Genomic DNA, 14198 nt, shown 5'->3' on the forward strand with positions numbered 1-14198 from the left:
CTTCTGAGTTAGAACTAGAAGACTTCTTCTAGAACTTTCTCCATTGTGTCCTTGTGCCCACTTCTGGGTTTTGCACTTCTCAAGTAGGGTTCCAGGAGGAAAAAAATGGGAACTTACTACCAGTTCAGTGGTACTTTGAATGCTAGTCTTCTTTCCCTATCTGCCTGGTGCTATGTACTTGTCAGAGTACTCAAATTGCTGCTCTATGTGTTCTGTCTTTTATAGGTTTTATAGCTGCAGTCAGTGGAAGAGACAGGGTGGTCTGTGCTTACTCCATCTTATCTGGAAGTGGAACTTTACATGTTTAATTTATTTTTAAGTTTTTTATCTAAGCAATACATACAGGGGACTTTACCTATATATGGGGATATATTTCCTCCAAAAGAAAATACACCAACATATTAATTATGCTTATCTATCTATGAGTAGAAAGATCATAGTATGCATTTTTTCTTTTTAGTATTTTCTAAATTTTTTCACAATTACCATACATCATGCCAAAATAAAACCCAATAAATTTTATTTCTAAAAAGAACTCTACAGCAATGAAACATTGTCAGTAATTGGAAGTCCCCAGTGCCATTTGATATGAAAAATATGAAACATTTTGCTTTTATTTCTACATGAGAAACAAGCCTTAAAAAGCCCAGAGGTGTTTGGGATGTTGTGTTGCTTTCTAGCTTTTGGAAAACTCCACAGACCGACTCCCCCAGCCTGGATAATGATGCAGAAGGGTGAGGCCTTACTTGTGCCCTCTCCACCCTTCTCCTTTCTGCTTCACCCAAAGCTGGTCAAGTCGAGAGCTGGTGCTGTGGCTACAAAGTCAGATGCAGCACGGTGCCGTTCCCAGGTGGTTCCCAGCCTCCTGAGCTCCTTTGACTTTTAAGGACCCAGGTGATTTGAAATATGTTTTTTTTTGACCTTAACTACATTAAAATGGATTCATCATAATCCTTGTTCCATGACATGTGCTGATCATTAGTGCTTTCTTGGCTCATGTTTATTTGTCCATCTGTCTCTCTAGCTATAATAACAAGGTAAGAAACACTGTGGAATAACGGTGGCATGACACAATGTTCACCTCCACCAATGGAAGTTGATTCTTGACAGTGACCTGTCTCTAGCCACAGGCCCTTCGCCTCTCACCTGCCAATGTGCTTCCACTCAAACTCATCCTCCTGAATCTGCATTCACCAGTCTTTGCCTTTCCCTTTTTTATTGAAGTAAAATTCACGTAACATAAAATTAACCATTTTAAAGTGTACATTTCAGTGCCATGTGGCACATTAATCATATTGTGCAACAATTACCTCTATTTAACTCCAAAAAATTTTCATCATCCCCCGCAAAGAGCCCCATATCCATTCAGTGGTCACTCCCATTCCTCTCTCCCCCAGCACCTGGCATCTGATTTCTCTTTACAGATTTGACTATTATGAATATTTCAAGTAAATGGAATCATACAATGTGTGACATTTTGTGTCTGGCTACTTTCACATAGCATACTGTTTTTTGAGGTTTATCCATGTTATAGCATTTATTGGTACTTATTCTTTTTGTGTCTGAATAGTATTCCATTGTGTGGATATACCACGTTTTCAAAGTCATTTATCAGTTCATGGATATTTGTGGTGTTTCTATCTTTTGGCTCTTGTGAAAGTGCTGTAATCAACATTCATATACTAGAGTTTGAATACCTGTCTTCATTTCTCTTAGGTATATGTATAGGAGTAGAATTGTGGTCTTATGGTAATTCCATGTTTAACTTATAAGGGACTACCAAATTATTTTCCACAGTGGATGCACCATTTAATATCTCTACCGGCAATTCATTAGGGTTCCAATTTCTCCATGATCTTGCCCACCTTACTTTTTTCTCTTTCTTTTCTTTTGTTTCTTTTTGTTTGTTTGTTTCTTTGTTTTGTTTTGTTTTGAGACAAGGTCTTGCTCTATTGCCCAGTCTGGAGTGCAGTGGTATCATCATAGCTCACTGTCACCTTGAATTCCTGGGCTCAAGTGAACCTCCTGCCTCAGCCTCCTTAGTATCTGGGACTACAGGTATGTGCCACCAGGCCTGGCTAATTTTTAATTTTTTTTTTTAGAGAGGAGATCTCACTATTTTGCCCAGGCTGGTCTAGAACTCCTTGCCTCAATTAATCCTCCCACCTTGGCCTCCCAAAATGCTGGGATTACAGGCATGATCCACTGTGCCTAGCTTCAACCTTATTTTCTTTTTCAAAAAAATTATAGCCATCCTGTGGGTATGAAGTGATAGCTCATTGTGGTTTTGATTTGCATTTCCCAAATGACTAATGATGCTGAGCATCTTTTCATGTGCTTGTATACTATCCTTGGAGAAATGTCTGTTCAATTCCTTTGCCTATTCTTTTTTTTCCCCGTGTGTGTGTGTATGTATCTTTTTGTTGAGGTGTAAGAGGCTTTTAACAAATATATGATTTGTAAATATTTTCTCCCATTCAGTAGATTGTCTTTTCACTTTCTTGATCATATCCTATGATGCACAAGAGTTTTAAATGTTGACGAAGTCTAACTTACCTATTTTTCTTTGGGTGCTTGTTATTTTAGTATCATATCTATTAATTCATTGATAAATACAAGGTTATAAACATTTACCTCATGTCTTCTTCTAAGAATTTAATAGTTTAGCTCTAATATGTAGCTTTTTATTTATTTTGAGTTAATTTTTGTATATGGTTTGAGGTAGGGTTCCAATTATTTGGATACCTAGTTGTCCTTAGCACCATTTATTGAAGAGACTTGTCTTTCTCTATTTAAGGGTTTTGGCATCCTTGCCAAAAATCAATTGACCACAGACATGTGAGTTTATTTCTGGACTCTCAATGCTATTTCTTTGGTGTGTATGTATGTATATGTATCTATGTATACATATATTTATCTATATATGTGCATATATATGTATCTCTTTACGCCAATACTACACTGTTCTGATTACTGTAACTTTGTAGTAAGTTTTGAAATTGGAAAGTGTGAGTCCTCCAACTTTGTTTTTCTTCTTCAAGATTTTTTTTGGCTGTTCAAGGTCCCTTTAAATCCATATGACTTTTAGGATCAAATTTTTCATTTCTATGAAAGAAGCCACTGGGATTTTGCTAGAGATTGCACTGAATCTGTAGATTGCTTTCGGTAGTGTTGTAGTATTGACATCTTAACAATATTAAGTCTTCTAATCCATGAACACAGGATGTTCTATTTACTTAGGTTTTTTAAGTAATTTCATTTAACAATGTTTTGTAGTTTTCCATGTGTAAGTCTCGACCTCTTTGGTTAAGTTTCTTTCTAAGTATTTTATTCTTCTTGATGCTACTATAAATGGAATTGTTAATTTTATTTTCAGAAACACAACTTATTTTTGAGTGTTGATCTTGTGCCTGCAAGTTGGCTGAATTAGTTTATTAGCTCTGATAAGTGTGTGTGTGTGTGTGTGTGTGTGTGTGTGTGTTCTTTATAATTTTCTGTAGACAAGATCATGTCATCTGTAAAAAGAGATAGGTTAACTTTTTTTTCTTTTTTAAAAAATTCCCCCTTTTTTTATTTCTGGGTACCTTGTACATCTTTTTATTCTCTAATTGCTCTGACTAGAACTTTCAGTATAATGTTGAGTGGAAGTGATGAAAGTAGGCATCTTTATCTTGTTCTTGATCTTAGGGGGAAAGTTTTCAGTCTTTCACCATTAAATATAAGTGGTAGGTTTTTCACAAATGTTATTTTATCATGTTGAGGAAGTTCACTTCTGTTCTTAGTTTGTTGTACGTTTTTATCACGAATGTTGAATTTTGCCAAATGCATTTTCTGTATCAATTGAGATGATCATGTTTTTTTCTTTCATTCTATTAATGTAGTATATTATTATACATTGATTTTTTTGGTATGTTTAGGCACTCTTGCATTGCTGCAAGGATAGATCCCACTTAGGTATAATGTATAATTTTCTTAATATGCTGCTTGTTTGCTAGTATTTTGTTGAGAATTTTTGCATTTTTATTCATTGGCATGTTGGTTTATAATCTTTCTTGTGATGTCTTTGTCTGGCTTTGGTGTTAGTGTAATATTGGCCTCATAGACAGAGTTAGGTAGTGTTTTCTTCTCTTCTATTTTTTGGAAGACTTTGAGAATGGTTTGTGTTATTTCTTCTTTGAATGTTTGGTAGAATTCACTAGTGAAGTCATCTGGTCCCAGGCTTTTTGTTGTGAGATTACTGTTTCAATCTCTTTACCTTTTATAGTTCTGTTAAGATTTTCTGTTTCTTTGAATCTCTGTTGGTAGTTTATGTATTTTTAGGAATTTGACCATTTTATCTGGATTATTTTATTGGCATATAATTGTTCATAGTATTATTTTATAATTCTTTTTATTTCTGTAGTAATGTCCCAGTTTTATTTCTGATTTTAGTTATTTGAGCCTTCTCTCTTTTTTCTAAATCTGTTGAGCTAAAAATTTTCAGTCTTGTAGATCTTTTTCAAAGAATCACCTTTGGCTTCATTAAATTTTCTCTGCTTCATTTACCTCCAATCTAATCTTTATTATTTAACTCCTTATGTTAGCTTTGGGTTTAGCTTGATGTTTTGCTAGCTTCTTAACGTGATAACTTAGGTTATTGATATGGAATCTCTTTTCTTTTTTTAATATAAGCATTTATAGTTGTAAATATTCATTTGAGTACTGCTTTCTCTGCATCCCATAAGTTTTGGTATGTTCTGCTTTTATTTTCATTCATCTCTAAATATTTTAAAATTTCACTTGTAATTTCTTCTTTGACCCATTTGTTGTTTATGATTGTGTAGCCTAATTTCCATGTATTTGCATATTTTCCAGTCTTCCTCCTGTTACTGATTTCTAGCTTCAATCCATTGTGGTTGGAAAAAATATTTTGTATGATTTCAGTTGTTTAAATTTATAAGACTTTGTTTTGTGCAGTAACATGTGGTCTGTGCTGAAGCATGTTCCATGTGTACTTGTGAAGGACGTGTATTCTGCTGTTGTTGGGTATGGTTTTCTACACATGTTGACTGAGTTTAGTCAGTTTATAATGTTGCCCAGGACCTCTGTTTCCTTAATATTCTTCTGTGTAGTTCTGTCCAATTATTGAAAATGGGATATTGAAAACTACAATTGTAGAACTAGATATTCCTTCCCTTCAATTGTGTCAGTTTTTGCCTCATATAGTTTGATGCCCTGTTGTTAGGTGCATATATGTTTATAATTGTTATATCTTCTGGATGAATTTACCCTTTTATCAGTATATAATGTCCATCTTTGTCTTGTGTAACAATTTTTGACATAGATTATATTTTGTCTAATATTATAGTTTTATCACCTCAACTGTCTTTAGTTACAATTTGCATGTAATATCTTTTTCTATCCTTTCACTTTCAACTTATTTATATCTTTGAATCTAATGCAAGTCTCTTGTAGACAGTATATAATTGGATCATTTTTTGTCAATCCATTTTACCTTTTAATTAGAAGGTTTAATCTGTATGAATTTAAAGTAGTTACTGATGAGGAAGGACTTACTGCTGCCATTTTGCTGTTTGTTTTCCATATGTCATATGTTTTTATTTCTCTGTTTCTTCATTACTACGTTTTTGTGATTGAATTTTTCTACTGGACAATTTTGCTTCTCTTGTCATTTCTTTTTCTGTATACTTTAACGTTTTTTTCTTAGTGGTTACCCTTGAGATAACAACTAACATCTTCAATTCATAACAATCAAGTTTGAATTAATACCAATATAGTTTCAATACTATACAATGATGGTGTTCTTTAGAGCTCCATCTTCCCCTTTGTTATTGTTCCAAATTACATCTTTGTATTGTGTACTCATTAACATAGATTTGTAATTATTGTTTTATGCATTTAGCTTTTAAATAGAAGTAGGATAAAATGATTACAAATGAAAAATTCAGTAATACTGTCTTTAAATTTACTTATTATGTATCTATGTATGTACTGTGATTTTTTTCTCTTTATATGGCTTCAAGTTACAGTCTAGTGTCCTTTCATCCTGACAGCCTCCCTTTTTAGCATTTCTTGTAGGATGTGGCTACTAGCGCCCGATTCCCTTAGTTTTTATTTATCTGAGAATGTCTTAATTTTTCCCTCATTTTTGATGGATAGTTTTGTCAGATATAGAATTATTAGTTGGCAGTTTTTTTCACCCACACAACATTAAATGTCTTATCCCAGTTCCTAGGCTACACAATATTTGATGAAAAATTGGTTGTTAATATCTTTGACTGTTACTATTCTGTTACCTCTGGCTGTTACTATCCTTATATGTGATGAGATGCTTCTCTCTTGCTGCTTTCAAGCGTCTCTCTTTTATTTGACTTTCAACATTTTACTATAAAATGTCTCAGTGTGGCTCTTCTAAAATTTATCTTGGTTAGAGTTTCTTGATATTCTTGTATGTAGAGATCCATGTCTTTCATCAAATTTGGGAAATTTTTGGCCATTATTCCTTTCTTTCTGTTCTTTGCCTCTCTCTTATCCCTCCTGGAATCTCATTATTCATATGTTGGTATGGTTGGTATTGTCTTACAAGTATCTTAGCTCTGTTCATTTTTTTTCTTTTTCTTTTTTTTTTCCTATTTTTGCTCTTTAGATGAAGTAATCTTAATTGGCCCATCTTCATATATGCTGGTTCTTTCTTCTGCCTGCCCAAATTTGCTGGTGAACCCCTCTAGTGACATTTGCATTTCTGTTATACTTTTCAGCTCCAGAATTTCTATTTGGTTCTTTTTTTGTATAATTTTCCATCACCTTATTGATATTCAGTATTTAGTGAGACATTGTTCTCCTAGTTTCCATTAGCTCTTTTTCTATGGATTCTTTTAGCTCTTTTAGCATATTTAAGATGGTTCATTTAAAGTCTTTGTTTAATAAATGCAATGCCTAGGCTTTATCAGGGATGTTTTATTTTTTCACCAGTGAATGGCCATACTTTCTTGTTTCTTTGCATGTCTCATAAGTTTTGATTGATAACTGGATATTTTGAATATTATAATGTAGCAACACTGGAAATCAGATTATCGCCCTTCCCCAGTTTTGTTGTTGCGTCTTGTGAGTTGTTGTTATTTGTTTTATTAGTAGTTTTCTGAATTATTTTTATAAAGGCTATATTCTTTGTCATGTGTGACCCATGAAGTTTATGTTACATTAGCTCAGTGGCCAGCTTGTGTATGATGGAGTTTCCTTAAATGCCTTGAGCAAAGAAAAGAAAAAGAAAAGAAAAAGAGGCCGGGCGCAGTGGCTCACGCCTGTAATCCTAGCACTCTGGGAGGCTGAGGCGGGCGGATTGTTGGAGCTCAGGAGTTTGAGACCAGCCTGAGCAAGAGCGAGACCCCGTCTCTACTAAAAATAGAAAGAAATTATATGGACAGCTAAAAATATATATAGAAAAAATTAGCCGGGCATGGTGGCGCATGCCTGTAGTCCCAGCTACTTGGGGGGCTGAGGCAGGAGGATCGCTTGAGCCCAGGAGTTTGAGGTTGCTGTGAGCTAGGCTGATGCCACGGCACTCACTCTAGCCTGGGCAACAGAGTGAGACTCTGTCTCAAAAAAAAAAAAAAAAGAAAGAAAAGAAAAAGAAAAAAGCCACCATACCTCCCAGTCTTTGCAGATTCCCTCTGCGTTAGGGTACCCTTTATTTCCTGGCTGGGCCATTTATAACTCTGCCTTAACCTTTACTTCCTGTTTGCATGAAGACTGAAAGTGAGCCAGAGGTGATAGGTTTAGGTTTAGGATCTTCTTCGACCTTTTCTGAGCATGTGTCCAGCCCTGGGCACGTGCTCATCTTCTTGATTCCCCAGTATACATTGTAGCTTTAAAAAACACTTGTTCCCCATGTATCTCCTTCCCAACCCCTCCTTCCCCAGGTTTGGTCTGTTTATTGCTTGTCCTGAGTGTCACCCCTCGCCCCAGTCTGTTGCAGCCAACACTTTTGCATTTAAATATTTAATATTTTCAGCGGTCACTGCTTGGAAAGCTTCTGCAGTCCTGGGAATGCTTGAGTTGGGCAAAACAAAAAGGCAAGCCCTTGTGCCAATCCTTCAGGGAGCCACTAGACAGGTCAGTTGGAACACACAATTACAGTCCTTTGAGAATAAGATTCATTTTTCTCCCTCTGGCATTAGCAACTTGAACTAGGAATGTGGGCTGCCTTCCTCATAGCCACACTGATCTGGAGAGCAGGGTGTGGGAGGCAGGCAATTTACATGCCATAGCACTCTTTTGTGGTAATGTAGCAGCTTTTTTATTCATTAAGTTTTTTGTGAGTTCTTGAGTCGATTCCAGAGTTCACAAAAGTTGATTCAGACAGTTTTGCTTGTTAGTTGATTTTGTGGAGGGACGGAGCCCTGGAGTTCTATACTGTACCATTTTCAGTGACATCACTCCTTTCTTTACCTTTTCGTATCCTTTATTGCATCTTTATATATTCCTAAAATTTATGTTTTTAAAACTGTTTTTGTCTTTTTGAAAAGGGTATCATGTTATATATTGTCATTTGGCTTTTTTAAAAACTGAATATTATATTGCCACAGTCCATCCCTATCTTTGTATGTGATACTGTTATTCACGTTTTGACTGCTGAATGATACTGTAGAGTGGGAGTGTTTCTGAGAGATTGACTCAGCTTTCACTACACAAATATTGTTTGCATGCCTTAATTGGGGGTTAGTGAGCACGAGAGATAGCTCATTTTTCTAGATATGAGTCAGCAGGTAGTTTTAAAATACCTGATACGTACAACACAGTACCAAGCCCTAAGGGTACGTTGGTGTGGAGGGCCAGGTGGGCCCCGCTGGTGCCTAACTCAAAAGTGAAATGATAAGAATGTGTGCAGAGGTAACCATCTGTGGACATAGAAATGGAGGGGGAGACTTCCAAGGCACCACTGAAGAAGAATTAACAGACTATGGATAACTGGATATGATGATAGACTACCAGGAATTGAAACAATCTTCCAGGATTTCAAGTCTCAAAAGTTGGGGGATGCATATTTGGAGAAGGGGTAATTCTACTAAGAAAGCAATCCAATTTTGAAAATGACAATGCATAGCTGAGTTTGCATTATATTACATGAACATCTCAGGGTCTTTTCTTTTTTACATTACTCCTGAGTCAAGGCAAAAGACTTAACTCTTCCCTCTGATTTTTAGAGTCTTCCTCATCCAATCTAGCTTGTGTTTTTCTGTCAGACTAAAACTCCTGTTTCGTTGCTGCTCTGCATGACTACTTACTGCTTGGAGTGCTGGCTCCTCAGCCCTCTACCTCCCTGGCCAGGTATCTGCCCCTGCCCTCTGCAGCTGGAGGTGGGGCAACGTTCTTCTGCATCTACTCTAACTAACAGCTGTGGCTTCTTGGGTGATGACGTTCCCCCCAGCCAGAGGCTCCCTGTTTCCCTGATGCCTTTGTAAGTTCCATAATTCCTTTGGGGCCCAGCTCAGGTCTTGCTTTTTCTATGATGTCTTTCCACACTTTTTCTCTCTTTTCAGAATAGCTGCTCTATATGGGGTGTGTAGGGGCAGAAAGTTGTGATATCTTTCCTCACCTATTACAAGGGTCATGGCCAACACTCCTATAACAAAAGACAGATGAACAAGAGAAAAGCATAACAAATTTACTTAATCAAAGTTTTACATGACATGGGAGCCTTCAGAAATGGGAACCCAAAGACCCAGGGAAAACTGTCTGCTTCTATGCTTAGGATTAGTGCAGACTGGACAGCCACGTAGACATGTGATTGGACAAGGGGTGTGGAATAGACTGAGAAGGGCAGGGAGACCCAGTAAGGCCTTTGTGTTCAAATTCTTCTTGGCCTCTCTGCAGTATTCCTTCTTCTTGGGCATGATGCAGGACCCCTATGGGATGAGGGTCTTCAAGGGAGAAAGGAGAGAGTGGCCTTTCTATGTTTTATGGTTTGCTTCAAAGGAGAGAAGTTCTAGTTTCTACGACCCATTTTGGGGAAGAGGAATTTTGGTTTCTATGACTCACTTTGGGTAAGAAAGAGAGGTGAGAGAGTGGAGGGCAAAAGAGGATCAGAGAGACTGAGGCCTTCCAGTCTCCTTCAGTTAAAATACTCAGCATGCCAAGGTGACGTACTTTGGGATGTCATTTTCTGAGCCCCAACAAGTGCTTAGTTGGACTTTTTACACTTTGAAGTTCATATATTGCTGAAATTATCTAAAATTTTTAAAATGTACAATCTGAATCAATTTTATCTTTCTTTCATAAATAAATCATTCACGTTCTAGGATGGCATATATAGGAAAAGTTTGTGCTTAAATTAATGAGGCCAAATAAGTAGATCTGCTTGAAAATATTCCATGCAGTTACTATGCCATGTTTGCACTGAAGTAGCGCTGGGCACACTCCTTCTGCATCTAGAGTTTTAGGTCATCGGAATTGCCCTTTCTTCTGCCCGTGGCATATCCATCAGGCGTGGCTGTGCATGAGTTAGTGAAGGGCACCGTCCGGCCAGGGCCACCCCACCAGCCCTGCTGCCTCGTGATGCCAGCCAGGACCAGGTGCCCTCAAGGCTCCTTCATGAAACTGGTCAGTGGGACTTACATGTGCTACTTATCAGAAACAGTCTTCCATTAATATTTTATATTTGAGGTTTCATCTGGGGTAAACCTGACTGAAAGTGAGATTTATTTCCAAAGCCAACCAAGTTCCTTCAGAGGCTTGTCAGTGTAGCTTCAGAGTTGAAGGGAGATCAACTGTGGGCCTTTGACACACGTTGGACTTAGGTAATCAGTGGGGCTGGGGCTGGGGGCATTAGGACGATTCATGTGTAAGAGAGGACAGGACAGTTTGTGCCTAAGGGATGATTCAATTTGTGTTTATAAGGGCAAATTAGGGCTATGAAGTCCTCGTGGGTTTGGGTTTCAAAGTCATCACATATTTGCTAAGATCTGCCAATTCTTTCTCAAGGGGACAGATTGAAGCTTCTATTTTTAACTCTTGTTTGAATTGCCATTTCTTTTACATAACTGGTAAAATTTATTACAAAAGTGAAATCTTTTGGCTGGTTTAGCATTGCCAAGGCCTGCCATTATTACCTTTTACAAAAACATGCCTATGAATAAGGATCTTCACTGCAGCATTATTATGATATTAAATAACTGGAGAAATTGAAAATATTCAACCATCGGGGAATAAATGGTTACATAATTTATGGTACATCGTTATTGTGGGATACTATTCAGGTGCTAAAAATGAGATCTTTCTTTATCCAGAGATGTAGAAAGAGGACCATAGTATGTTGTGGAAAACAGCAAGGTGCTAAATTATATACATTTATGTATAACATATATATATATACACACATGTTATGATCTGGTTTTGTTCAGAAGAAAATTATGTATTAATGTATGTACATAGGCTGCTAAATAATAATATTAGCTAATTTTTTTTTCAATTTTTTTTTTTTTTTTTGAGACAGAGTCTCAGTTCGTTGCCAGGCTAGAGTGTCATGGCATCAGCCTAGCTCACAGCAACCTCAAACTCCTGGGCTCAAGCAATCCTTCTGTCTCAGCCTCCTGAGTAGCTGGGACTACAGGCATGCGCCACCATGCCCAGCTAATTTTTTCTATATATTTTTAGTTGTCCGGTTAATTTCTTTCTATTTTTAGTAGAGATGGGGTCTCACTCTTGGTCAGGCTGGTCTCGAACTCCTGACCTCGAGCAATCCTCCCGCCTCGGCCTCCCAGAGTGCTAGGATTACAGGCGTGAGCCACCACGCCCGGCCCCGTATTTATTTTTATTGTGTGCTAGCATTATGCTCAATACTCATCATACCTAAATGATCTCATTTAGTACTCACAACAACACTGAGGTAGGTAATTATTTAACCCACTTTACAGGTGAAGAGACTGCAACTTAGAGAGGTTAGGAGGCCTGCTCCAGGCTGCATCTTGGGTTAGAAGCAAACTGGAGCCCCACTGCTGAAGCCTGCTCTTCTGACCACCATGCTCTGTGTATTTCTTCTTAACATTTATTTACTGAAAGAATATAAGGCCTCTTAGTATTTAGTGGAGATGTTATATGAAACTCATACATGGAATAGATACTGAATTAGGTGCCTTCCAGATCCTTCCCTCATTCTGAATCGGTGTCCAGGCTGCAGAAGCCTCCTGCACATATTTCTGAAAGTGCCACTTCTCTATACAGGACGTTCCACCACCCTGGTGCCTCTCCACCCCATAATGCCGTTACTCATTTGAGAATTCAGAGAGCAGTTGTTGCTTTGTTTTCTGTATTCTTTCTAGCTTTGGGAACCTTTATGAGTACTTGATACTTCAACTTCATCTTGCTCTTAAAGCAAATTTAGGGCATAATGGCTATCATACAGTTCAAGTTGCTGGGATAACCTAGGTCTACAGTTCAAATTAAACATTAGCTCGTATTGTCTCCAGGTTTGAAATTTACCCAGAAGAAATTTACAAAGTGACAGTGATGTTGAAATATTTTAAGTGCAAACAGGAGGGGCCCTGTGCACTGGCAGTGACTAGGCTCTGTTGTCTAAAGTCCCTATTTGATTCCTCATTTGTCCGCCCCTTCCCAGTGGCCTTTCCTCTCTGAACTCTCAGCAGTCTTGTGCCTAAGCACTTCAGCCCACTCATTGTTAAATGCATCTGATAAAATATGTATGTGTAAAATCCCCTACTTTATTCCAGAAGCAGTCACTTCAATACAGTTTTAATTTCCTGGAGGTATGGTGCAAGATTTGGAGCACCAGAATTTGTGCCAGAAAAAGAATTTTAAATAATGCTGTATAATAAGCACAGAGGGAAAGTTTGGTCACCAAAATTGTTAGGGCTATTGACTCCTAACTCTTTCTTTCTTTCTTTCTTTTTTTTTAACACCCGCAAATCAAAGGCAAGTATTGCCTCCTAACTTTTGCTTCCCACAGTCCAACCTTTGATGCATGAGGTTTTGGGTGATTACTTTTTATTGCATTTTGGTGAGAACTGGTTTCTCCGCCCATCCTCATTCTCTGCCATCTCAATTCCCTATTGTTCCTTGGGTCTGAGGATGCAGCCAGATCTGAGAGTGAGAGAGAATGAGGTGGGTGAGAGGTGCTGTCATTCAGTACATGAACTAGTTAAAGACATAATCTTGTTTACTACTTTTCTTGGTCAAAGCAAAACAATTGAGAAAGCATGCAAAAACATGACCATGGTGTTTATCAAGTATATAGAACTGAATATGTAGATGTTTAATTTATCATCTGGAAACTTTGGGAAACTGGATTCTGATAATTACCCTGTAAGGAGTCTGTCTCTCAAAAGTCCTTTTCCAAAGAAACATTGCTTTCTATAACTTACCCAGATACTTTTTAAACATCTTACTCGTTAAAATGCCTGCCAACCTCTTAGAGAAGTTGACAGTTTAGGTGATTGCTGTTAACAAAAACAAATGGACTCAAAAGCCTTTCCTCTAAAGTGAATCTGTCACATAACCTCACAGCTGGCTCAGAACACAGGTGTGTGCTCCTGCTCTGCCCTGAGAAGGTGGGAGGGGAAGAGTCCAATCCAGAGAAGATGTGGGGGAGGAGGGGGACCTCCCAACAGCACAGCCACACTGTGTTGCAATCTTAGCCCAAACCATATCTCTCGGAAAGAGTCTCTTGCTGCCTGTTTGTATCTCTCTGTAACCACAGACCCCTACTCTCCAAAGTGGGTTGTTACCCCTGGAGCAATACGGAGATTAGCTGGGAAGCTGAAGGAGTGTCCCAAAGGAGCCTTAGTTCTGCAGAATCTATGCAGCCTCCTTTCCCTTACATTGACTAGGTGCTTAGGGTTTGGGAAATCAGAGCTAAGGTCTGAAATTCCTCGAGATAAGAAGACTCCCCTCCCAGGAAATGGACTCCTCCAATTTTTTTTCACATGATTATTCGGGCACTTTCACTTTCCCATATATAGGAGTCACTCAGGAGCAAGCTCTGACCAGCCAGAGGGAGTGACACATCTGCGTTCTGTCCACTCCCTCCCTCCTCAGCCGTCCTCGTCTTACTCTCACGTGTGCACAGACAGCTAGGCAGAGGTGATCCCCGGGGCTCTGCCAAAGACAAGCCTGTTGGGCTTGGAGAACAAACTCAGGCACAGGCTCAGCATCCACACCGTCACCTGGCAGAAGCTGGAGTGGAG

The 14198-nt window shown here is 38.2% G+C and overlaps 1 protein-coding gene across 1 annotated transcript in view; it reads left to right on the plus strand.

Annotated features, from left to right (window-relative positions):
* LOC123649860 (DPY30 domain-containing protein 1-like) overlaps nt 1–14052 on the plus strand; it is a 56307-nt gene extending 42255 nt beyond the window's left edge. Inside the window, exon 7 of the mRNA XM_045568096.1 lies at nt 13974–14052. Coding sequence (XP_045424052.1) covers nt 13974–13997 — 24 coding nt within the window. The 3' untranslated portion in view covers nt 13998–14052. The remainder of the gene's footprint in view (nt 1–13973) is intronic.
* Nucleotides 14053–14198: the final 146 nt, after the last annotated feature.

Source organism: Lemur catta, chromosome 14 (genome assembly GCF_020740605.2).
Source record: "Lemur catta isolate mLemCat1 chromosome 14, mLemCat1.pri, whole genome shotgun sequence".
In the NCBI taxonomy this organism is placed as follows: domain Eukaryota; kingdom Metazoa; phylum Chordata; class Mammalia; order Primates; family Lemuridae; genus Lemur; species Lemur catta.